This window comes from Herpailurus yagouaroundi, unplaced genomic scaffold (genome assembly GCF_014898765.1).
Source record: "Herpailurus yagouaroundi ecotype Mexico unplaced genomic scaffold, PumYag 141, whole genome shotgun sequence".
NCBI lineage: Eukaryota > Metazoa > Chordata > Mammalia > Carnivora > Felidae > Herpailurus > Herpailurus yagouaroundi.
Window position 1 is genome coordinate 12,969,592 of NW_024412396.1, and position 24,614 is coordinate 12,994,205.

The 24,614-nt window shown below is 40.1% G+C and overlaps 1 protein-coding gene across 1 annotated transcript; it reads right to left on the reverse strand.

The window, feature by feature from the left end:
• Positions 1 to 1,804: 1,804 nt before the first annotated feature.
• On the reverse strand, positions 1,805 to 24,450 carry SPTSSA (serine palmitoyltransferase small subunit A). The gene is made up of 2 exons (XM_040476911.1): positions 24,289 to 24,450; positions 1,805 to 2,965 (listed from the first exon to the last, which is right to left on the reverse strand). The coding sequence occupies exons 1-2, from the start codon at positions 24,389 to 24,391 to the stop codon at positions 2,862 to 2,864; spliced, it is 207 nt and encodes a 68-aa protein (XP_040332845.1). The 5' UTR covers positions 24,392 to 24,450; the 3' UTR covers positions 1,805 to 2,861.
• Positions 24,451 to 24,614: the final 164 nt, after the last annotated feature.

Genomic DNA, 24,614 nt, shown 5'->3' on the forward strand with positions numbered 1-24,614 from the left:
GGCTCCAGGCTCTGAGCCATCAGCCCAGAGTCCGACGCGGGGCTCGAACTCACGGACCGCAAGATCGTGACCTGAGCCGAAGTCGGGACGCCCAACCGACCAAGCCACCCAGGCGCCCCAAGATTTTAATTTTTAAATAAATAAATAACATGCCTCTCACTGCTGATGCCATCAATTTTTGAGATTCTTTTGCTTAGCAGCCACAGCCACACTGACTTTAGAGTTGTCCAATTATCCTAAGATTCCTTCTGCAACCTGCCCAGAGGAGAGTGACCAACAACTAACACACCCTTTAGGCAGCTTCTTTCAAACCTACCTCTCACTGCTCAGCCTCTAATCATTAATTAACAAGCAGGATAGTGGGGGACCCTTATTCCCTTAACCCACCCAATACTTGGGAAAGAGCATTTATTACTGGATCACAGGGAATTGTCTCAACCTTCAGTCTGGCCTGTGGGGCCATTATCCTTCCTCTTCTGGAAGACCATGTCTCTGTGGGCCTCCCATATTCATCTCCAAAACTCAAGAACTCTGAAGCGTCTGAGACTTTACCCTACTTGCAAGCTAACAAGTTAGTCTGGCATGGTTTTGTGGGTCCTGGCAGAAGACTTGAGATTGTAGGGTTGGATACAAAAGACTATTACTCACAGCAACAGCCAAAGTATCACCGTCTTGCTCTGGCTCCCAAGTTCCAATTCCAACAGGACAATGAAAGGAAAAGCCAGGTGATATGTATACATGCAGAGGGGTGTGTTATAGGGAGGAACCCTGAGCATAGGGAACCCAAATCTTTCATAGTGTCCTTTGCTCCAGAGACACTATCTTCTAAGGCTGTAAGTAATTTTTCCTTTGTTCCAGAGGGAGACATTATCTCTGTTCTATCTTCTCCCTATAATACAAGCATCCTTGAAAAATATTCCAGAAAAAATGTTCAGTACCTCTGTCTGGAAGACATACAGAAATGTAAGAAACTCATGGCGCACTAATAAGTACCTTCTTGTAAACAGATAAAGTAGAATGATTTCCCAATTCATTATTTACTAACAAACAGACCAGACTTGCTTCAGTTGGTGGAGAGAATGCTGCTCTGATTACCTCTCAATGGACCCGTTCCTATTTCTCTTTCTGGCTCTCCTCAAGATCCTCTGTAAAGCTAAACTTCTCTTCCATCTATCTCACAGACCAGTGTAGTCATGTAAATCGTAACAATCACCAGCTACACAACAGCAATTTAATGGATTTTGGAGAAGAGCAAGGATGAATTAAAGATTTCTGAGTAGAGGGCTGGGATAAGTCCTAGTGATTTTCAACTTACCCTGTCTTCAACTCACCAGAGATACAGATATTAGACATCCACTTGTCAATGGTTCTCTACGAGGCATCAACAGGGGAAAGCCAAATTTGAGCATTAATTGAACAAATCCAAAGTTAAATCCTCATATTCATCAATATGAGACAGTATGAATACTGAAACTAAATAATTACATATTATCTTCACCATCCCTATTTAATAGTGACGATATAAATGGACTCTTTGAAGACACTAAACTCCATACCCCTAGGCTAGAAAACACTTCAAAAGTCTAGTCTTTAAAACTGAGAGCCAAAAATACTTACATTTTTTAAAACAGTGAAACTATTATGGGAGGCATGTTAAAATGTCTATTCCTAATTAGCATTACTTTTATGTTGAGAAACATTTTAAGATATACTTACTGCTTACTTGTCCACAACAATCAATTCAGAAAAATGTAAGCACTAGATCAATACTTAACAACTGGAGAAAAAGTATACTGCTACATCAGCTGATTTTTCTTTGAATTTAATGAGTTACATCAAAAAATTAGGTAGTCATTTTACATTTAAGGAATAAAAATCTTAAAAAAAAATACAAAGAGTGAAAGGATTTTAACCAAGTTGACATTTCTTTTTGCTAGTTTTTAACAATTCATCTCATCATATCTTATTGCAATGTGCAAATGCATTTGCAGCACCCAGTACAATCATGAAACTAAATTTAAGCAAGTACATTGTTAACAATAACCCTCAGAGGAAACTGATTTACTTTCTACTAAAAACTCTATGGTATATAAGCATTACATAATAATGCTATTAATGCTATTTAATGCTTTTGTCACAAGAATCATCACCAAAGTTTTCTGGAAATGAGTCCACATAAAAATTAAATATTTAAAAGGTGAAATGTTCCTTATTTTAACTTTAGCAAGATCTTTCTTTTTCATTATTAAGAAATACTTTAATAGTTTTAAAGCAAAAGCTGTTAAGAGTAGAGTCTTGATAGCTAAAACTGTACTCCTGAGTTCAAACTTACAGATTAAGTCTTTTGTAAATAGTTCTCAATAAAATATCCTCCCTCCCCATCCCCCTGCCCCAAATCTTGTATTGTTTCTTACAAAACTTTGGTCAAGAGTAGAAATATATCCAGGCAGATGTATGTGCCATACAATAGCAAGAACAGTAAAGCCCAACTAATGACTTTGGGTTTTAGAAATAGAAGGCAATTAAAATGTACTCAAAGTTACATTAAGAAAAGCTTCCACAGGGTAATATTGAAACAGTCACAAAGGTTAAGAAAATACTGATATCAAAGTACAAATGACTACAATGTTAAAATACACAAAAACTACTATACAAGAGCCTCTTTTAAAATTAAAAATAAAGAACACAACACATGAGTCAGGATTATTTTCCTGTTCTACTCATGAATTTTAGTCTTTATATTCATAGGGTTAGTTATGTTGACATCTAGTAGAGTTTCTTAGGACATCTGATGAAGTTTCATCCCAACTTCAGAAGGTGGATCTTCCCCAAGGAACCGCTCAATTCTGGTCACGTCTTGGTCATTGTACAATTTCAAAGTAGTGCAATATCGCCATGATGTGCTGAGGCATAAAGACATATCCTGTGTACAGGGCCATCCCCACGATGGAAACCAGCATGGAATCTGAGTCATAGTTAAGGAAACAATTTACTTTTTCTTAATTTATTCAAAAGTAAATCCCAAAAGTTTTTTCAACTGTTTTATGTTGAAGTACCCACTCACTCACTTAGTGCTTTCTCATATATGTCAAGAACTAACCATTCTAGCCACTAATATTAACGCACCTGGCACCATTCTAAGTTTTGTAGTTCACTTAATCTTCACTATCACCTTCCAAGACAGGTACTGTTATTCCCCTATTTATGCTTCAAAACATCAGACTGCTTCAACTGAAGCAGAAAGTGACGCCGTTCAACCTAAGAAACAGAAATGTATAGGAATAAAATTGCATTTCATGACTTCAAAAGGTCTACCAACTTTAATAATAAGAACGTCTGATCCAAGAATTTTAGAACTATTTAGACTATTTCGTTAAAAGTGCTGGCTTTAAAGCCTCAGCTAAGATCAATCATATATACCTAACGACACAGGAGGTGACAGAACCAGCTACTGTTAAACATTTATCATTATCACTAAACTTTGCAACATCCAATAAAAGTCATCTTGATAACCAAAACAATAAACATCTGTTTTGTGTTCCTTTGTCCTCATTCCAAAGGAACTGAAATGTATATGTTCAAAACAACGAGGGGCCCTCCTCTTGGGCCACACAAAATACTGCTAACAGAAATTATGTCAAATCTAAGGGCTTTTTGCTTTGCTGTCATGTAACCATGTTAAAAGGAATAACTGCTTCTGAATTGGGACCACATTTTATGAATTCATTCATTCGTATTCTCTCTCTCCCCTGCCTCCACTCTTGTCTTTCATACCTTTCAGTTCTACATAATAGTAGTTCTATAATACCTTACATTCTTGCACAAGAAGATAGGGTTTAAATAAACAACGTGCTTACCTACCAACTAATATTTGTATAACAGTTCAGTTGACAAACCTCTTTTATATATTATCTTGCTTGCTCTAACAGCTTTCTTGTGAGATGTTTATCATGACTGTTATTCATCAGAGCCTGACAAAACACAGGGCCCTACAAAAAGCTGTCTTTTGGGGTGCCTGGTGGCTCACTCAATTAAGCATCCAACTTCAGCTCAGGTCATGATCTCATGGTTTGTGAGTTCGAGCCCCACATTGGACTCTGTGCTGACAGCTAAGAGCCTGGAGCCTTCTTCAGATTCTGTGTCTCCCTCTCTCTGCCCCTCCCCCACTCGTGCTCAGTCTAAAATTGAATAAACCTTTAAAAAAAAATTTTTTTTTAGCTGTCTTTTGAGCCAGAGCACAAACTGAAGCTATCCAACTCAAACCCTAAATTCATTCTCCTCATCCAGTAAACATGGATGAAGTCTCCCATAATCATTTTTTTAATTTATTTCTTGGCCTCTCTTAATCCAGTTCTTTCTTTTTTTTTTTTTTTAATTTTTTTTCAACGTTTATTTATTTTTGGGACAGAGAGAGACAGAGCATGAACGGGGGAGGGGCAGAGAGAGAGGGAGACACAGAATCGGAAACAGGCTCCAGGCTCTGAGCCATCAGCCCAGAGCCTGACGCGGGGCTCGAACTCACGGACCGCGAGATCGTGACCTGGCTGAAGTCGGACGCTTAACCGACTGCGCCACCCAGGCGCCCCTTAATCCAGTTCTTTCTTAAGCTACCACTTTCTATATACCCTTTAATTTCTTTAAAAAAAAAAAAATGCCTATTACTTTCATATCATTACCCATCACCCACCCAACCATATAAATTCTACCCCTGCAGGCTACAGACACAGTTCTCAGGTCCCCAATGGCCACCTATCAAATCTAATGGCTATTTGAATGGACAATTTCAGTCCTTCCTCTTCAAAACTCTTCCCACTCTGAGCTAAAAAGGTTCTTTTCTCCAGGACTCTCCTCCCATTTCTCTCACCATTTTCCTGTGTCACTGGCTCTTTTTCCCTATCTGTCCCTCATATGTAAGATAATTAGAGTGAATTTTGTGCTTTTCTCCCAAACATACACTCCACCACTACTCTTAGAATGGCAGTCACATTCTCCGGATGGGCCTGACCTTTCCCATCTCCAGCCCCAACTGATCTTAACCAACTAGAAAACCCATCTCTTTGGGGTGCCTGGGTGGCTCAACTGCTTAGCCGTCAGACTCTTGATTTCGGCTCAGGTCACAATCTCATGGTTCATGGGATCAAGCTCCGCATAGGCTCTGTGCTGATAGCGAGGAGCCTGCTTGGGATTCTCCCTCTCCCTCTCTCTGCCCCTACCCCACTCACGTGGGCTCACACTCACACGCACTCTCTCTCTCAAAATAAATAAACATTAAAAAAAGAAATTATCTTTGTAATAATTCCCACTCTCAAAACTGATCAGCCAGCTCAAAGTTTAGGACTTCTACCAGGAATTAAGGAACACAGATTCATTCTCTCTCTCTCTCTCCTTATGGAATATGCAGTTTGTTGATGGAGTCCTGGAATCACTGGAGTCACTTTGCCTCCATGAGGAAAGCACAACTCAGAACAAAGCTGCCACATTATTATTGCAACAAAAATAATCACAGGAAAATGGAGCCAGAAACCTCATCAAAACACCTGAAGCTTACCTCACCAGTGGATTTTTAGATATACAAGCCAATAAAGGCTCTTTACTCTTGAACAAGTTGTAAAATGTCTGTTGTACTTGTAGCTGAAAACATTCTTTTTTTTTTTTTTTTTTCAACGTTTATTTATTTTTGGGACAGAGAGAGACAGAGCATGAACGGGGGAGGGGCAGAGAGAGAGGGAGACACAGAATCGGAAACAGGCTCCAGGCTCTGAGCCATCAGCCCAGAGCCCGACGCGGGGCTCGAACTCACGGACCGCGAGATCGTGACCTGGCTGAAGTCGGACGCTTAACCGACTGCGCCACCCAGGCGCCCCTGAAAACATTCTTAATGACAAAGTAGAATCCCTAATGTTTTGTCTTGGACCCTACAAACTCTTATGGCCTGAACAATCACCTTAATGTTGCTGACCTGAACCCACCTTCTGTACTGCAGACAGGGATTTCCTACAACTTGCTAAACATTTTCACCTATGAAACTTCTGAGGTACTTCCTAAGTTCAACAGAGCCAAAACTGAACTCAATAACTTTCTCCAAAACTACCTCTTTCTAGGAGTCTGTCTTATTTTTTTTTTTAACTATTTGAAATAGTTGACATAATTATTAACAATTTGCCTAGTCACTAAATCCAGAAATTTGATTCCTCCTCCCCAGATTCAAATTATCTAAGACTTCTCAGTTCTTCCCAACCCCTACAAATGACTTTTATATCTCATGTTCCCTTACCCTAATCGATAATAAATGACTGAGGTATTTATCATTCCTTAATCATGCCAAAGCTCTGATTCTAGGCTGTTAGCCACTTTCCATGCCACTCTTTACTAAAGTGATCCTTTCAAAATACATTAGGCTTCCGGGGGCTCCTGGGTAGCTCAGTCAGTTAAGAATCTGACTTCAACTTAGGTCATGATCTCACAGTTTGTGAGTTTGAGCCACTGTCGGGCTCTCTGCTGTCAGTGCAGATAGGCTTCCCGGTGTTACAGGACAGCATGCGTAATTGTAAGCCGAAACATCCAAGGACCTTTCCAATCTAGTCCAAAGTATCTGTCTTAGGTTGGAGTCCATAGAAGTAGGCCGAAATTGAGAGATTGGGACAGAGATTCTTGTACAAGTTATTCTTGAGGGAGTTTTAGCATAAAGGGGTGAGTAGAGCAAAACAGAGCAGGAAGAAAAAGCTAAGTAGGTTCAGGGGCTCAGTTCCCACAGGATGCTCTGGAGCATGAATTGGACCACATGTTTTGCTTTGAGGCAAGAGGCCTGACTTTTTCTGTCCCTTTATCTGTCAATCATTGGCTGCAGAACTGGGTGAGAAAAACCCACCTGGATAAGACAGCTGCCTTGGCGAAGGCCAATACTCTGAAGAATGGGACAGGTGGAAGACAAAAGAGGAGAGACACATCAGCCAGTAGAGGGGGTTGAGGTGAAGACCAACAGCACCACCTACTATACTACTTTTCCCTTGTGCCTTCCAACACTCCAAATAATTCCCCCGACAAACATATCCTACTCACAGCCATATTACGTGAGTCTCAGAAAAAAATGCTGTATATTTTCATACTGCTCTGCTTCTGCTTATGGTTTAATAATAACAGGAGTCAGGATAATAGTGTGGTAATAGCAGCTTTTATTCCGTGAATGTCTAGTGTGCGCCCAACACTGTGTTAAATCCTCCAGCAAGTTCAAGTAACCCTGAATCTCAAAATCAGAGGAAGCAATGGAACCAATTCCAAACCAAATCAGTCACACTCCAAAAATCTGTGTTCTTAACCACTATGAATACCTTCGTATATATGAAAAATCCTACTCCTTCTGGTAAAACCCAATCATTCTTAGAGCTTGGGTAGTTACCCTCTCTCCTATGAGGCTTTCTCTAGCATTCATATTTTTCCCATTCTTACTCCCAACCTCCTGGTCCTACTGCTCATAAAGCTCTTTATTCATATAATTCAACACTTATCACTTGACATTACCTATTTTTTTTAATGTATTTATCTCATCCATATTATCAACTCCTTGAGCACAGGAACAATGTCTTATTATTTTTGTATCTCCAACATCTAACGTAACACACACTCAATAAATATTTGATGAATAGGGGCGCCTGGGTGGCGCAGTCGGTTAAGCGTCCGACTTCAGCCAGGTCACGATCTCGCGGTCCGTGAGTTCGAGCCCTGCGTCAGGCTCTGGGTTGATGGCTCAGAGCCTGGAGCCTGTTTCGGATTCTGTGTCTCCCTCTCTCTGACCCTCCCCCGTTCATGCTCTGTCTCTCTCTGTCCCAAAAATAAATAAAAAACGTTGAAAAAAAAAATTTTTTTTTTAAAATATATTTGATGAATAATGAAATTGCTCAAGAAACATTGATTCTAGATTCATTGCAGTGCTTTCTACATATTCCACATATTACTGTGGTGAAAAACTTTATAGTGACTACAGAAAAAATAAAAGTCCATTTCTAGGCAATACCGTATTTTCAAAATGTTTTTTTAGATTTTTACAGCTTTTATTTAAGTGTACATACCAAGTAAAGGAAATGGTAAAGATCTTCAGGTCACTGGCTCAGATTCAATCAAGTAGGAAATGATTACTAAAAACAGTCATTTGAATGATGATATTACATACTCTTTATATTATAAATTTAATTATAATTCTTTAATTTAGTATGGAGAATATATCAGTTAAGAAGCATGCACAAATTACCTTAACAGGTAACTACTCTAAGAATCTGAAACTTAAACTCTATTTGTGAACACTGAAGTGTCAAAACTCCAAATTCCTCTATGCATATATGTGTTGCGGGGCACCTGGGTGGTTTAGTCAGTTAAGCGTCCAACTTCGGCTCAGGTCATGATCTCACATTTTGCAAGTTCAAGCCCCATGTCGGGCTCTGAGCTGACAGTGAGGAGCCTGCTGAGATCCTGTCTCCCTCTCTGCCCCTCCCCCACTCGTGCTCGCGCGCTCTACCACAAAAATAAACATTAAAAAATGTTATGTCTTGCCAGTGAAATAAGAACTTACCAAACTTGAAAAGGTTTTTTTTTTTTTGCCTGATTAAAATATAAGATACTAGAGTTCATGATCTTATATAGCATTATGCTGTGATGCATATACATATGGAGTAAAAGCAATAGGAAATAAATAATGATTATATATGCTAAATTCAGGATGGCTACTTGGTAAGGTGAAATGGGGAGAGGAAGGAAGGAGAAACAACTTAGAAGGGGTATAAATGGAGCTTCAAATGTATTAGTAATGTTTTTCTTCACCTAGTTGGTTGTAAATGCACATTCACTATATTATTCTTTATGGAGTTTTTGTATGCCTGAATAGTCAATAACTTTTTTTAATAAGAACTGTAAAGGAAAATGAAGCTACATACAGTACTAGACTAAAAACTGTTCTGTGTGAAGGATTCTCCTCCCTTACAAAATTTGAGTTAGACATCATTGGGCCTACTTTGCCACTAGGAAATAGAAAGTCTTAGCTCTCAGAAATCAACAATTCTCAATTCTAGCCATGATAAACAGAAAAGTACTGAAAGTCACTTGAGCCTAGATGCAAAAATGCCAATTTATAAACTGCTCAAAGAATTATTTAATAATAAAAAAAAAAACTTAACCTAACCTTTCACTCATAGCCACTTATTAAATTTAACTTTTATCCTGTGTCTCCCCCCAAATGTTTCTATATTCTGATCCTATTTCTAATTATTTCCAGAATCACAGCAACTAAATAAGCTTTAACAGTAAGTTTTCTGTACCATTAAATGTCAAGATTATTCCCAAAAATTATCTTAAAGCTCTCAAACATAAGAAAATATTTAAAACCAACTTAACTAAACCATGACTACACAACTCACACTAGGTGAATAAGTAGACAATGGGTCCATGAGGAACTTTTACGACCCTTAATAACCACCTTGCAAAAAATGCAGAAAGAATGCCCCTTTTATGAGTAGCTTTCTACAAATGCCAATTTAAGCAATGTAGTTGAAACGGCTCCAGTGTAACTGAGTTGAACATTCCCTGAGATTATGCTTGACACCATTTAAAATGGTAGTTTTACTGAGTACTGGTTTTATTGTGACATTTGCAAGGTTAGGGAATGTGTGATGTTCATCTCCTTAGAAGTTTCCTCACAGAGAGTATACTACCTATAATTTGCTATCTGGCATTTGATCAGATTTCTCAATCCATCACATTCTTGAATACACCTCTCAAAGTTTAAAGTATACTCCATACACTCCATACACTGTGAAGCACAAGAAATGAGTTCTGGAAACACCATGACACTGGAGAAAACCTAGGTTTGAGCTGTAACGCTGCCAATTCCTGATTGTGTCAAAAACTCTGTGATCACCAGTCTCCTTATCTATAAAATAAGGACACACATCACCTACCTTTCAGGGTTCATGTGAGAATTTTGAATCAAATCTATTCTGCAACAAAAGGCAATACAATCCTTATTAAAATTATTATTTGAGGGGCACCTGGGTGGCTCAGTGAGTTAACTACTCTAAGAATCTGAAACTTAAACTCTATTTGTGAACACTAAAGTGTCAAAACTTTAAATTCTTCTATGCATATCTGACTTCAGCTCAGGTCATGATCTCACATTTGTGGGTTCGAGCCCCGCATCGGGCTCTGTGCTGACAGCTCAGAGCCTGGAGCCTGCTTCAGATTCTGCGTCTCCCTCCCTTTTTGCCCCTCCCCAATTTGCGCTGTCTCTCTCTCAAACATTTTAAAAATAAAAAAAAAAAAATCCTATTGTTTGAGGCCATAGGCACTTAACATCATGACTTACACAATGTTTGGGAACTTCCCAAGGTCACCCTGCTACCTATTTGTTATTAATTTACAGTACAATTCTCAGACATCACAATACCTCTGGAACAGTTTCTTCTCCATAAAAAGAGGCCACTTCCTGCATTAACATCTTAGAATACCACCTGCATGGAGAGGGCACTCAGGCAACTCTCATCCACCCCTGATGTAATCTTGGTTCACATACACACAGAGAAAAAATGTAAATAATCAATGTTTTATAACACGCATACATTGGAAGGCAATACTCAAAATGACAGAATAATCTAAGAAAACCCTTACTGTTGTCTGAAAGATATACATACCAGCAGCAGTACACTAATTAACTGGGTTGACATTCTAGAGGGGGGCTATATGATTCGAGAAGTATAAAGTTAGCAAAATATGGAATATAAAAAAAAAACCTCAAAAACTTAAAAAAAAAAAAAGTGTGTGTTTGTAACTGCCTCTACCACTGAATTTTAAGTGCTTAAGGGCCAGAGTACATTGGCTCAGCGGCCCCTTGGCTTGCAGCTGTAATGCATTGCTAGATAAAGCAGGTGCTTCATAAATCATTCAAGAACTGAGCAGATAATGTGCCAGGATATGTGCAGGCGCTGAAGATAAATGTTTGTTCAAGGACTGAATGAACAATCAGGTTATTTATAACCTGGATATAACATAAATGTTTTATGGGTTCAGTGGATTTAAAAGCAAATAGATGTGAAACCATATATCTGTATGTTGTTTGCTGTTCTTTAACAGGAAACCCCAACTAATCATCAGCAGATAAGTTTCCAGCTAGATAGGAAAAAAAAAGATTTCTTTTGCTCATATAAGGGCCATATCCAACACTTTTCCCAGAGACTTACAATAAAAAAAAATAAAAATAAAAAAAATCCTGATAACAAAGAGAGGAAATGCTTTGAAGATAAGTACAGTACATCAGAAGCAAGACCACAGCAACTAACACTTTCCGTCCCAGCCAGTAACCGCACTATCACCGCCTACCTTAGTAACCTATTCACAAGACTTTGGAGAAATCAAAAGTAGTTTCTCTTTGGGAAAAGGCCAGGGACCTCTGTTCCAGCAGGTACAACTCATATCTCTTCACAAATCTAAATAATTTCAATGCACTGATTCTTGACATTTGCAACATGGATAGAGCTAGAGAGTATAACGCTAAGAGAGACAAGCCAATCAGAGAAAGACAAATACCATATAATTTCATTCATATGTATAATTTAAGAAACAAAACAAACAAGCAAAGGAGAGAAACAAACAAGGAAAGAGAAACAAACCAAAAAAACAGACTCTTAATTGGAGAGAACAAACTGCTGGTCAGCAGAGGGGAGTTGGGTAGGAAGATCGGTGAAATAGGTGATGGGGATTAAGAGCACACTTATCATGATGAGTAATGAGTAATATACAGAATTACTGGTTCACTATATTGCACACCCAAAACTCATATAGCACTGTATATTAACTATATTCAAATCAAAATTAAAAAAAAAAAAACACCTGGAGATCATCACCAAGAGAAATGTTAAGAAAGTGCATTTTTACCAAATATATCAACTAACTCTTGATACTTTTCTGGCTACCTCAAAATAAAAGCAAGTATAAGATACTGATACTGTTACAGTCCTGTGTATGTTAGTCAATTTGATATCCATGGGTCATTTTAAAGGACATCACAATAGCATCAGAAGTTAGTATTTAGCAGGGCGCCTTGGTGGCTCAATCGGTTAAGCATGCCACTTCGGTTCAGGTCAAGATCTTGTGGTTTGTGAGTTCAAGCCCCGAATCAGGCTCTGTGCTGACAGCTCAGAGCCTGGAGCCTGCTTCAGATTTTGTGTTTCCCTCTCTCTCTCTGCCCCTCCCCCACTCATGGTCGGTCTCTCTCTCTCTCTCTCTCTCTCTCAAAAATAAACGTCAAAAAAAAATTTTTTTTAAATATTTAGCAAGCAAAGCACATTCTCTAACCTTTGCGTAGTATGATTACATCAAAGGATGGAAATTGACTTTAGAAACTACAACTTGATGACAAACTAAAGAAACAAAAAAACATGCTGCTGAAACCACCAATGATCATGTTCAACTCTGAACTGAAGTCCTGGAAATGGTTTGCAGCTCTGAGCCCAGAGACACCCAGGCTGTGTATCATTGTGCACCTATGTAATTAAAGCTTCTAATTTCATGCAGATTTGAGTCCCAGGATCAAGGGGACAAAACCCCCAGCCTGCTCTGAAATATAATCTGTTCTGCTGTGATACATTCCTGGAATATCAGCTAGCTCACACATGACCAGCATAACATAGGAGCTGTACTGTTTCATACGGGATTCTTCATAAATTAGGGGAGCCAGATAAAGTGGGAGAAGAATTATAACCTTCAGCAAGAAACATCCTTTAGCTTAGATGCTGCACAGGCAAGAATCCTTTGAGCCCTATTTTAAGAAAATTAAAAGTGGGGCACCTGGGTGGCTCAGTTGGTTAAGTGGCCAACTTCGGCTCAGGTCATGATCTCGTGGTCCGTGAGCTAGAGCCCCGCATCGGGCTCTGTGCTGACAGCTCAGAGCCTGGAGCCTGTTTCAGATTCTGTGTCTCCTTCTCTCTGACCCTCCCCCCGTTCATGCTCTGTCTCTCTCTCTGTCCCAAAAATAAATAAAACGTTGAAAATAAATAAATAAATAAATAAATAAATAAATAAATAAATAAATAAACGTTAAAAAAAATTAAAGAAAAAAAAAAGAAAATTAAAAGTTAGTATCTGCACCCAGGCTCCCTCTCCAGAAAAGCACACCTCCAGGCTAGCACAATTCTTAGCTAGTGGCAGGTTGAACTCCTTCCTGTACCTCTTCAATGGCAGCCCACACCATCTACACTACTTAGCATTTCCAGTCAATTCTGCCCATGCATTTTTAATGTCCTCTGAGGCAGCCCCCACCGTGCCTGCCTGGGCTATCCAAGTTATCCCCCCAAGATGTCAATTATTGTTTTAGTTAGTGCTTGCTTACTAAGTTGTATAGATTTTGAGTGCTCTAGTGCTATTTTCCCATAAACCCTATAACTTGGGGATTTTTTCAGGAACACATGTGATGGCCAAAATTTTTTTATTAGTAGTAATTCTTTTTTTTTTTAATGTTTTATTTATTTTGAGAGAAGGACAGAGAGAGCATAAGTGGAGGAGGGGCAGAGACAGAGGGAGACACAGACTCTGAAGCAGGCTCCAGGCTCTGAGCTGTCAGCACAGAGCCCCACTCGGGGCTCAAACTCACAAGCAGTGAGATCATGACCTGAGCCGGTCAGACGCTCAACCAACTGAGAATTAGAAAAGTAATTATACTTTTAATAGCTATTGATCGTAAATACTATCTTTCTATCATTTCATAACTACTATTTTTTAAGCATTCCAGTTTATGAAAAGTATATATGCTCTATTAAGTAGATCTTCTGGAACATATAGTTTTAATTATTAAATTTGAGCATTGGGATTTTTTTTTGGTTTTTTAACAAAAGAATCCATCTTATCTTTGCTCCTAAGTACCATAAATGTTAAAGCCTAGGGGGTGGGTCACAAAGTCTTTAAAAATTTGTAGTGGATGGGATGCCTATCTGGCTCAGTCTGTAGAGCATGTGACTCAATCTCAGGGTCATAAGTGTACATACACACACACACACACACACACACACACACACACAGAGTTCTTGTGTGATACAGTTTTCTTCATCTTCCATCTTTCCTGAGAGCTATTAAAGAAAAAATTGTAATATCCAAAGGAGTATAGATAAGGGATATTCTAACATTTTCACTTAGCCAACCCAACATCAAGGCAGGGTAAAACAGGCTAGAGCAGCTGTCTTTGAACTAAAGCACAGGAGCCTTGGAGACACAAGCAGACTTTCCAGAAGGTTAGGATCTGTTAAAGGGAAGGGTTTACAGATCTTCAGCTGCCACTGACTCTCCTAAAGCCTGATCTGAGCATTATCATGATCTGCTAGTTCTCCTTCCCATCCCCCCTTGCAACTTCATTTCTACCACTTTACTTCCTGAATCCAAAATTATGCATTTCCCCAGGGTATAAAATAATTTTTGGGACAGCAAACAAAGGAATAGTAACTACCTTGAGTTGTACTTTATTTCACCTCGGTAACAAACTCCTGGCACAGCTACAAGCTTCATCGATCTATCCATTTAATAATTTCAATCCAGAAGTGAGACAGCTTCCCAGCCTGGGCCTGACAGAATGCCTCCTACAAAGAAGGATGGTGAGAAGGGCCTTTCTGCCATCAACGAGGTAGTGACCAGATAATACAATGTCAGCACTTAAAAGCACACCCATGGAGTAGGCTTCCAGAAGCATGCCAAAAGTCTGGAAATTTGCCATGAAGAGACGGGAAGTCCAGATGTGCACAATGACACCAGGCTCCACAAAGCCGTCTGAGTCAAAAGAATGAGGAATGGCCCAGGGCATACCCATGTGTGGTTGTCCAGAAAACATTAGGATGAAGATTCACCAAACAAGCCTTAATACTTTGGTTATCTATGGACCTGTCACCACTTTCAAAAATCTATAGTCAGGGGCGCCTGAGTGGCTCAATTGATCTCCCGTCATGATCTCATGGTTCATGAGTTTGAGCCCCACGTCGGGCTTTGGGCTGACAGCTCAGAGCCTGGAGCCCACTTCGGATTCTGTGTCTCCCTCTGTCTGTCCCTCCGCTGCTTGCACTCTGTCTCTCACATTGTCTCAAAAATAAATAAACATTGGGGCGCCTGGGTGGCGCAGTCGGTTAAGCGTCCGACTTCAACCAGGTCACGATCTCACGGTCCGTGAGTTCGAGCCCCGCGTCGGGCTCTGAGCTGATGGCTCGGAGCCTGGAGCCTGTTTCCGATTCTGTGTCTCCCTCTCTCCCTGCCCCTCGCCCGTTCATGCTCTGTGTCTCTCTGTCCCAAAAATAAAATAAAACGTTGAAAAAAAAATTAAAAAAAAATAAAAATAAAAATAAAAATAAATAAACATTGGGGCGCCTGGGTGGCTCAGTCGGTTAAGCGTCCGACTTCGGCTCAGGTCACGATCTCACGGTCTGTGAGTTCGAGCCCTCGTCAGGCTCTGTGCTGACAGCTCAGAGCCTGGTGCCCATTTCAGATTCTGTGTCTCCCTCTCTCTCTGCCCCTCCCCTGTTCATGTTCTGTCTCTCTCTGTCTCAAAAATAAATAAACATTAAAAAAAATTTTTTAATAAATAAATAAACATTTAAAAAATTTTTTTTAAATCTACAGTCAATATCGATGAGAAATAAGCACTGGTTGTCAAATAAAGTCATAAAATTTAAAAAAAAAGGCAAGAGGGGTAAAAGTGTTTATGTAACAATTGCTTGAGCAGAAAAATGGCACTGAGCTTTTTCTGACAGAAATTAAGGTTGATTTTGCCTATTAGCTTCACAATAAGGACTGGTGTTTCCAAATAGGTTATGCGATAAACATTTTCTATGAATTATACAAGAAAAAATACAGTTTTAAGGTTTTAACAAAAATATACAATCATAGGGGCACCTGGGTGGCTCAGTCAGTTGAGCATTTGACTCTTGATTTTGACTCAGGTCACGATCCCAGGGTCATGGGATCAAGCCCCACATCAGGCTTCATGCTGAGCATGGAGCTTGCTTAGGATTCTCTGTCTCTCTGCCCCTCTCCCCTACTTGCACTTTCTAATACACATAAAATAATAAAATACATATGAAAAGCAAGGAATTAAATCCACTGTAACTGTTTAAATTTACTATGAAATGTTTCAAATGTCAACTTAAATGAACAAGATAATACCCATTACTTTTTGTTCTTGTAGGGGCTACACAAAAGTCTAAAAACCACTGGGGTGGAGGCTTGGAAGCATTAATTCATCAGTTACAACTATTCTTACCTCTGCTTCCCCCTCTTCAGCCCTCCCTTGTAACAGAGAGCTGCATTCATTTCTACAAAAGGAATCTCAAAAGAAGATGGCATGAAATGTAAAAGACTGAAGACTAGTGGGAAGAAATTCTTTTTCTCCTTAAGTCTGAAGGCAATGTTTGGGCTATTTCAACATTATTCTGAAATCACATTTTGTTTGAAGACACCTTGATAAATCTTTCTAAAAGGCATTAAACTGATTTACTAAATATCTTTCTAGAAGTAACTTTCTCTGATATTAACAATTTTGCCTAGGTGGCTCAGTCAGTTAAGTGTCTGACTTCTGCTCAGACCATGATCTCTCAGTTCATAAGCTCAAGCCCTGAATCGGTCTCTCTGCAGTCAGCACAGAGCCTACTTTGGATCCTCAGTCCCCCTCTCCCACTGTGCCCCTCCCCCACTCATGCTCTTTCTCTTTCAAAAACAAATAAACATTAAAAAATATATATTTTTGCCTAATCATCAAACCACATGCTGATTTTTAGTGGAACTCTATTTAAAGTATCAAAGGATTTTGTACATACAAACATTTTCTTCAAAAGAGGTACTCATTGGGGCGTCTGGGTGGCGCAGTCGGTTAAGCATCCGACTTCAGCCAGGTCACGATCTCGCGGTCTGTGAGTTCGAGCCCCGCGTCGGGCTCTGGGCTGATGGCTCGGAGCCTGGAGCCTGTTTCCGATTCTGTGTCTCCCTCTCTCTCTGCCCCTCCCCCGTTCATGCTCTGTCTCTCTCTGTCCCAAAAATAAATAAACGTTGAAAAAAAAAAAAATCAAAAGAGGTACTCATTAAGAAGAAAGTTCTAGTAGAAGACTCTGGTGAATTGGGGTTTTAATGATAATACCTTCTATTGAATAGCTCAGAGGAAGCTCTGCCAAAGACAGAGACACTGAGCTAAAGCTCCCCCCTGGCCAAAATACAGTGTTTCTTGGTCAATTTTGTTTTGTTTGTTGTGTTTATTTACAAAAATATGTTACACAGGAAATACACAGAAAAAAATACTAACTTAATTATTAGTGACTCCAAAAATGGCAAGGCAAAATATACACCTCAAACACCTCTCTCCTGGCTTATAAAAACCTTGATTTTACCAAACCAGGCGCTATTAAAAACAGCTTAAGTGCATTTTCCAGGTTTTCACAGAATACTTCAGGAGAGATACACAGGAAACTGGTAACATGGGTTGTCCTGAGGTGGCTGTGGAAAGAAGACTTTTACCACCTACCTTTTTGGTGCCTTTTGAGTTTTGAACCATCAGGATGTATGATCTATTTTTATTTACAATTTAAAAATTCCTATTTTCTAAACTCTAAAATACTTTAGTATATTGAGATGCAAAGAAAAATTCTTCTCAATTCTAGCTGTTAGCATTTGAGGATACAGCAAAAATCTACAAAAATAAATTAACTTAGCTGCTACTGACACAGCATACACCTTTAAATTTTTAATGCTCTCTTTTTCATTATCATGCAAAGCCTACCCCAATCCAAAATACCTACTTTTGCTTCTACCCTTGCCTCCCCTCATGGCCCTTAATCTTTCCCAAACCCTGTAGCTAAAGTAAACCTTTTCAAACTTAGTCAGACTGGATCACTCCTCTCAAAAACCTTCCAAGAGCATCCTTTTCAACTAAGATTAAAAGCCAAAATCCTTACCATGACCGCCAGGATCTCCACAGACTCTGCCCTCTCCCCCGTGGTCACTCTGCTCCAGCCACACCTGCCTCGGTGATGGCCTTCACACGTGCCAGGCAGGCTCTGGACTCAGGGACTTGCCCTGGCTATTCCCTCTGCCAGCTATGTTCTTCCCTTAGATTTCTACTCTCTAATTCCATCACTTTCTTTATCTTTTTACACAAATGCTGCTCAGGGAAGCCTCTCCTGATATCCTCTTTAGAAACAACTCCATCCCATCTGCACATTTATCCCACTGACCTACTTCTCTGTCTTCCACAATGCTTACCACCTAACATACTATGTAATGCAATTATAAACGTTCCACAAGGAAGGGATCTTTGTCTCATTTGCTCAGATGTATCTGGTACAAGGTATGCACCCAGAAGTATCTGGTAAATTAATAAATGGCCCTAACCTGCTTTCTCAACTTCACTTGCCACTTCTTCTGCCTTAAAGAATCCCTGTTCCAGCCAGTCAGCCTGGCGTACTCACTATCCCAGCACACCTCAGCATCCCAGGCCACACCCTCTTCCCATCTGGGGGGAGAAAAAACAAAAACGAAAAACCAAAACACTCAAATACCTCCCTGAAAGTTCTCTGAGCACTCTCAGTCCCCACGTTCTTCCTGCCCTGCATCCCAAGGACTTTTTGCCCAGCTCACTCTACTGCGATGACCCCAGGGTGGATCCATCTGAGAACATGTGTAAATCCTATTTTTTCCTAAAGCTTGGCTCTAATTTCCTTGAAGACATAGTCCATTTTCTTGGAAACTTATAGAACTCAGTACATTAATAATGACCAAAAAACGGTTCTAGGATGCATTTTTTTCCATTCAAAATGAAAAGAGCTTTGAGCCTCAGGGAGAAATGTATGTTTTTATGGCTTATTTCTCTAGTTTATTAAATATTAAAATATCAATGAGAAAATTGTTACTAGATTTCAGTGACTCTACTCAAAAGGTATGAGCATGTCCCCTCATCTCCTGAAGTCTTAATCCAGTGCCTAGGCAACACTATAGGATCTGACCATCTGACCTCCTCTCCTACTACTGATGCGACCCTCCACTCTGCCCCAGCCACACTGGCCCCTGGCTATCTGTCAAACACAGACATGCCGGTGTTTGGGGGCATTCATACTCACTGTCCCTTCTGCCTAGAATGCTCATTCCCCTGGAATTCTCTGCCAGCTTAAATCTTTCCAGGGGCTCAGGTGGTATGCTAGGTGGTATGCGGGGTGGCTCAGTCGGTTGGGCGTCCGACTTCGGCTCAGGTCATGATTTCATGGTCCCTGAGTTCGAGCCCCGCGTCGGGCTCTGTGCTGACAGCTCAGAGCCTGGAGCCTGTTTTGGATTCTGTGTCTCCCTCTCTCTCTGACCCTCCCCTGTTCATGCTCTGTCTCTCTCTGTCTCAAAAATAAATAAACGTTAAAAAAAAAAAAGTAAAAAAAAAATCTTTCCAAATGCCCTTCCTGACCACTCTAGCTAAAATTGAAAAACACTCCTTCCTACTTCCTATCCTCTTCTGTTTTGTTTTTCTCTAGAAGAGCTATAACAATTTAATAGCCTATATTTTTTATTTAGTGGCATTAGAATAAATATTTTTATCTGTTTTGTTCAGTCATACCCCCACTACCTAGAATAGTATCTGGCAATTAGGAAGCACTTAATTCTTGTGAAATGCAGAATTCAAACATACATATTTTACAAATGAATATATATAACAAAGTAAATTTTGTTAACATTTTTTTAAATAAATCAAAGAAGTTCTTTCACTCTATAGTATTTTTTGCTTCTTTTAATTTGAATTCTCTCCAAGAACTGAATTTTTTTCACCAGCAACAGCCAAGCTCCAAAGCTACCCAAATCCGCTTTAAAATCAGGTCTCTTTTACCATTCCTAAGTACTTCTGCAATTCCTTTGAAATGACAAATCAATATACAAACAAATGTTTCTCAAGCACTATCTATGTGCCCAGCACTGTGGTTTAGAAAATTTCTTTTCTTGAAGGAACACAGATTGTCTTTCAGGGTAAATCTAATTCCTAACATAAACCAAAAAACTGCCCACATTTTGCCTAAAATAAATAGAAGTATAAAATGTCATGGAAACATAAGAAGTCATAGAAAGATGGCAAATATAGCTCAGTGATTACAGAATAAAGTCCTTTTTTATCTTAAAAAAAAAAAGCTAAATAACTTTTACTTATTCTTCAAATTATTTTAACAAGATATTTTTAATTTTTCCGTACTTCTCAGCAGCATGGTTACAATGTTTTTCAGTGAGACACTACAGGGAGTGCCTCACTGGTTACAAAACTTGCCTTGGTTACAAAACCTGGTGTTTTCCTTTCCCACTGATGGCTGCCAGTAGGGAAAGGGGGCTTTTGAAACATGTTAAAACTTCTACTTTGGAGATGGAGCTCAATGAATTACAGTCTGCAGGCTCTGCTGTAGTATTCATTGTAATATGACTCTGCCCTTAATTCCATTCACTTGATTGTTACCTTCTGTTTTAATCAGGTGTCACGTCCCCTTCTCGTGCAGGACAGATACCATGTCTGCACATGGAAAATGTTCAAGTACTGGTTGACAAACAAAAAGCTAATTATCGTTTCAAATATGGTAACAGAAAGCAGATGATAAGAGAAAATTTAGGGGGCGTCTGGGTGGCTCAGTCAGTTGAGCATCTGACTTTGGCTCAGGTCACCGTCTCACGGTTTGTGGGTTCGAGCCCCATGTCGGGCTCTGTACTGACAGCTCGGAGCCTGAAGCCTGCTTTGGATTCTTTCTGCCCCTCCCTTATTCACGTCTGTCTCTCTCTCAAAAATAAGCATTAATTTTTTTTTTTTTTAAGTAAGAGAAAATTTAGGATACGGGCCCTAGCATGGTACAATTACAAAACAGATTTTTAAACCTTATTCTTTCAAGAACCATTTGCAGTGGACCTGACTTGACACAGATGCATTTCCTTAAAAAACATATTTAAAATTATTTTTTGTAACAATTTCCTTAACTTAGATAATTTCAAAAACCCTCATATTCAACTGGGATTGACCTTCCAATTTACAACCATTAACTTCTAGCTATTTCATTTCGGAGAAATAGAGAAGCAAATTCAGATGTTTAAGGATGCCTCTAGAAAAATGTACAGAAGTAGTTAATAGAAGGCTATCAGTTTCCCTAAAACAGGGACAACTTCAATTTATTAAAGGAATTACAGCAGTGACATGTAAACTAGTGTAATTACCTTCTTCTAGAGTCTTTAGTTAGGACTTCTAACTCAGAGACCATTTTTCAGACAGCGAGACAAATTTCTTACATGAAATTGTAGTTTGCTAGCAGCAATGACTGGATTCGATGCAATTTTTAAGAAAGTATGTCTCTTTTCAAAACCATGTAACTGGCTACAAAACTGTTCTATATGAAACTTACTAATTATTGATGAACTTAAGAAATTCAAACTACTTCACAGTAATTAAAGCTCCTAATAACTGGGGGGGAATCCAGCTTCCTCATTCAGTTTCTTCCTCCGCCCTAGAATGAAGATTCAATTTCAAATCAATGTTCCAAAATCGTATACAATAATTAAATGCCTGACTTTACTCTAGAAGTTCAACTGGAATAGAAGCACAACAGCTGATAGTAATTTAAGACTGGCATATGTCAAAAGTATTACATATCCACCTTGGTTAATTCAATAATGTGAACTTTGAAATAATATCTTTTTAATCTTAGATTTAAAGCCATAGTGTTCTACAGCCCCGATGCTAGTTTGTTGCAGTTCTCACTAGTTTTTTAAAAACAAAACCCTTGGTCACAAAAACCAATGAGAAGTCAAAAATCTACAGACGCATTATATTTCATTTCATAATTTATGCCACCACCCCCCTCCCAAAGAGCCATCATCTGGTTTATTTACAGGACACTATTACTATTGCAATATAAGAGGAAAACCTTAATACCATTGACACTGTAGCATGTATCCAAGCAAAAGCTTTTAAGAGTAAAACTTTTGATGGACCCTGACAGTGAGCTCTACATTCAACCTCCTACTTAAAGAGTGTCGATTTAGTGCAACATTGTTTAAATTCACTTTTTTTTAAATGGTTATTTTTGAGAGAGAGAGAAAGAGAGTATGTCAAGGAGGCTCACCACCACTGTCAACATAGAGCTCAACACGGGGGTTCAGTCGAACAAACCAGTGAGATCAGGATCTGAGCTACAATCAAGAGTGGGGCCCTTAACCGACTGAGCCACTCAGGCAATCCTAAATTCACTTTTAAATTGATTTTAACTGAGGGGCACCTCTATTTCTCTAGAGGCATCCTTAAACATCTGAATTTGCTTCTCTATTTCTCTGAAATGAAATAGCTAGAAGTTAATGGTTGTTGTAAATTGGAAGGTCAATCCCAGTTGAATATGAGGGTTTTTGAAATTATCTAAGTAAGGAAACTAGCTGACTCAGTTGGAAGAGAATGTGGCTCTTTTTTAAAAAAAAATTTCTTTAATGTCTATTTATTTTTGAGAGAGATAGAGACAGAATGCGAGTGGGTTAGGAGCAGAGAGAGAGGGAGACACAGAATCTAAAGCAGGTTCCAGGCTCTGAGCTGTCAGCACAGAGCCTGACGCAGGGCTCGAACTCACAAGCTGTGAGATCATGACCTGAGCGAAGTCAGACGCTCAACCCACTGAGCCACCCAGGAGCCCCTGATTTTAACTGAGGGGCACCTACCTGACTCAGTTGGAAGAGAATGTGGCTCTTGATCTCAGGGTGTGAGTTCAAGCCCCATGTTGGATGTAGACATTACTTAAGTAAATAAATAGATAAACCTTAAAAATAAAAAAAAAATTTTTTTAAAGATGATTTTAACCGAGTCAAAAAGTCTGTGCTTCTATACTTAGTATACCTTTTACACGGGTGACTTGATCTCTAACCTATAGAACTTAGAGTAAGACTAAACTGCAGCTACAAATAAATGGTGCAGGAAATCAGAGCACACTTTACAATCAGACTTTAAATCCAAAAATATGGTTCTTAAGTGCTGGAAAGCTTTGGAAAGAAACAATAATAAAAATAAATAATTTTTCTTGTAAGCAGCTTAAAAGTCCTCCAAAGTGTTGAAACAAAAAACAGCTCTGAGTACAACCTTATGCTAGTTCAACACAAATAAGCACACTAATTAATGCTTGGAAGGAAATGATCTCAGTCACTCACCAGAATGCAACAATGCATTTGCAAAGCTGTTCTCAAGCTACTCCAAACTAAACCACATTGAAAAGGAGCCCGTGTAATGTACAGAGTTGTCAAATCACTCTGTTGTACACATAAAACTAGTGTAGCGTTGTGTTAACTATACTTCAATTAAACAAAAAAAGAGAAACCCCGTATGAAGTACGTTATGTGAAATATTTTTTATATTTGGCCCCCAAATTTAAAACAAAAAAAAAAGTTACAGCTCATTATTACTATATTCTGCAAATGAAAACACAAACATCACAGGCTTCAGAAAGCCTATTTACACAACTTTGCTTATTAAGTGAGGTTGTTATGAAAGTTAGATGGATTAAGATACAGGCAAAACGCTCAGCACAGTTGCTTGGCTCCAAGTGACCATTCAATAGTCTTTAACAAGTATTTATTAGCTATCTATGAAAACACAGTTTCAAACACTATTTACAACTAACCACAAATTCCTTTCTGGGCTCGACTGTGAAAACAGCAACTTAATGAATAAAACACTTTTTAAACTCCCCATCCTGGAGACCAAAAAGCTACAACAAACTGCTTTTAAAAAACTATTGGGGTGTCACAAACACAAACTCACATGATTTTAAAAGTCTAGTAAACTGGTTAGCATTCTCATTAGGACCAAAGTCAGCTAACTCAGGGACAGTTAAAGGTCAAAGGCGTCCAAAGCCAGGAGCGATTTGCTCCACTTCCACGGTCCCTGCCTCCCAGAGCAAAGGGGACGAAACCAAAGGCAGGCGCGACCGAAGTGCCGGCGAGGACGCACCGGGTTAGACATCGCCCTAGGGGATTTCCTCCAGTAATAAAGCCGCTTCTACCTCGGCAACGCGACTCACCGGCGACCCCGGATCAAGGGATGTAGCCCCCCCACCCTCCCCAGCCGCACGCCCGCCGCCCTTGGGCCCCGAGACCTCCGCCCCGCTCGCCCGCAGCGAAGAAGCGAGTCCGCGCGCGCGCCGTCCCCGCACAGCCGCCTCTCCGCCCCCACCCCGGCGCCTGGGCCCAGGAGGATGCCGCCCGGCTCCGCTCCCCCGCCCCCCGGCCCCCGCGCCCGCGGCCTGGGCAGGATACTGAACACAGTCCGCTCCCAGGGCTCCAGCATGTAGAGCGCCGTGACCAGCAGATACTGGTAGTAGAACCAGGACATTTGCTTCCAGGCCCGCGCCAGCGCCATCCCCGCCACGCGCCTTCCTCGTTGAAGCCGAACGTCAGTCTGTCCGGCCGGCCTCCGGTTAGCGTCCTACAGCCCCCGGCCGCGAGGCCCGCCCGCCCGCCACCGCGAGCCCATTGGCCCGGCCGGCCAGGCGCGTCACCCGCTGGCACGCCCAGCCCCGCGCGCGCCCAGGCAGCCGGCGGCGAGCCCCGCCCGGCCGGCGCTCATTGGCCCAGCCGTGGCC

Bases quoted from the DNA above. Each gene is read 5' to 3' on its own strand.
- SPTSSA (XM_040476911.1), bottom strand. From the start codon at position 24,391: ATGGCGCTGGCGCGGGCCTGGAAGCAAATGTCCTGGTTCTACTACCAG. The intron at 2,966-24,288 runs GTATCCTGCCCA...ACTATGACTCAG, and splicing joins CTGGGAGCGGACTGTGTTCA to ATTCCATGCTGGTTTCCATC.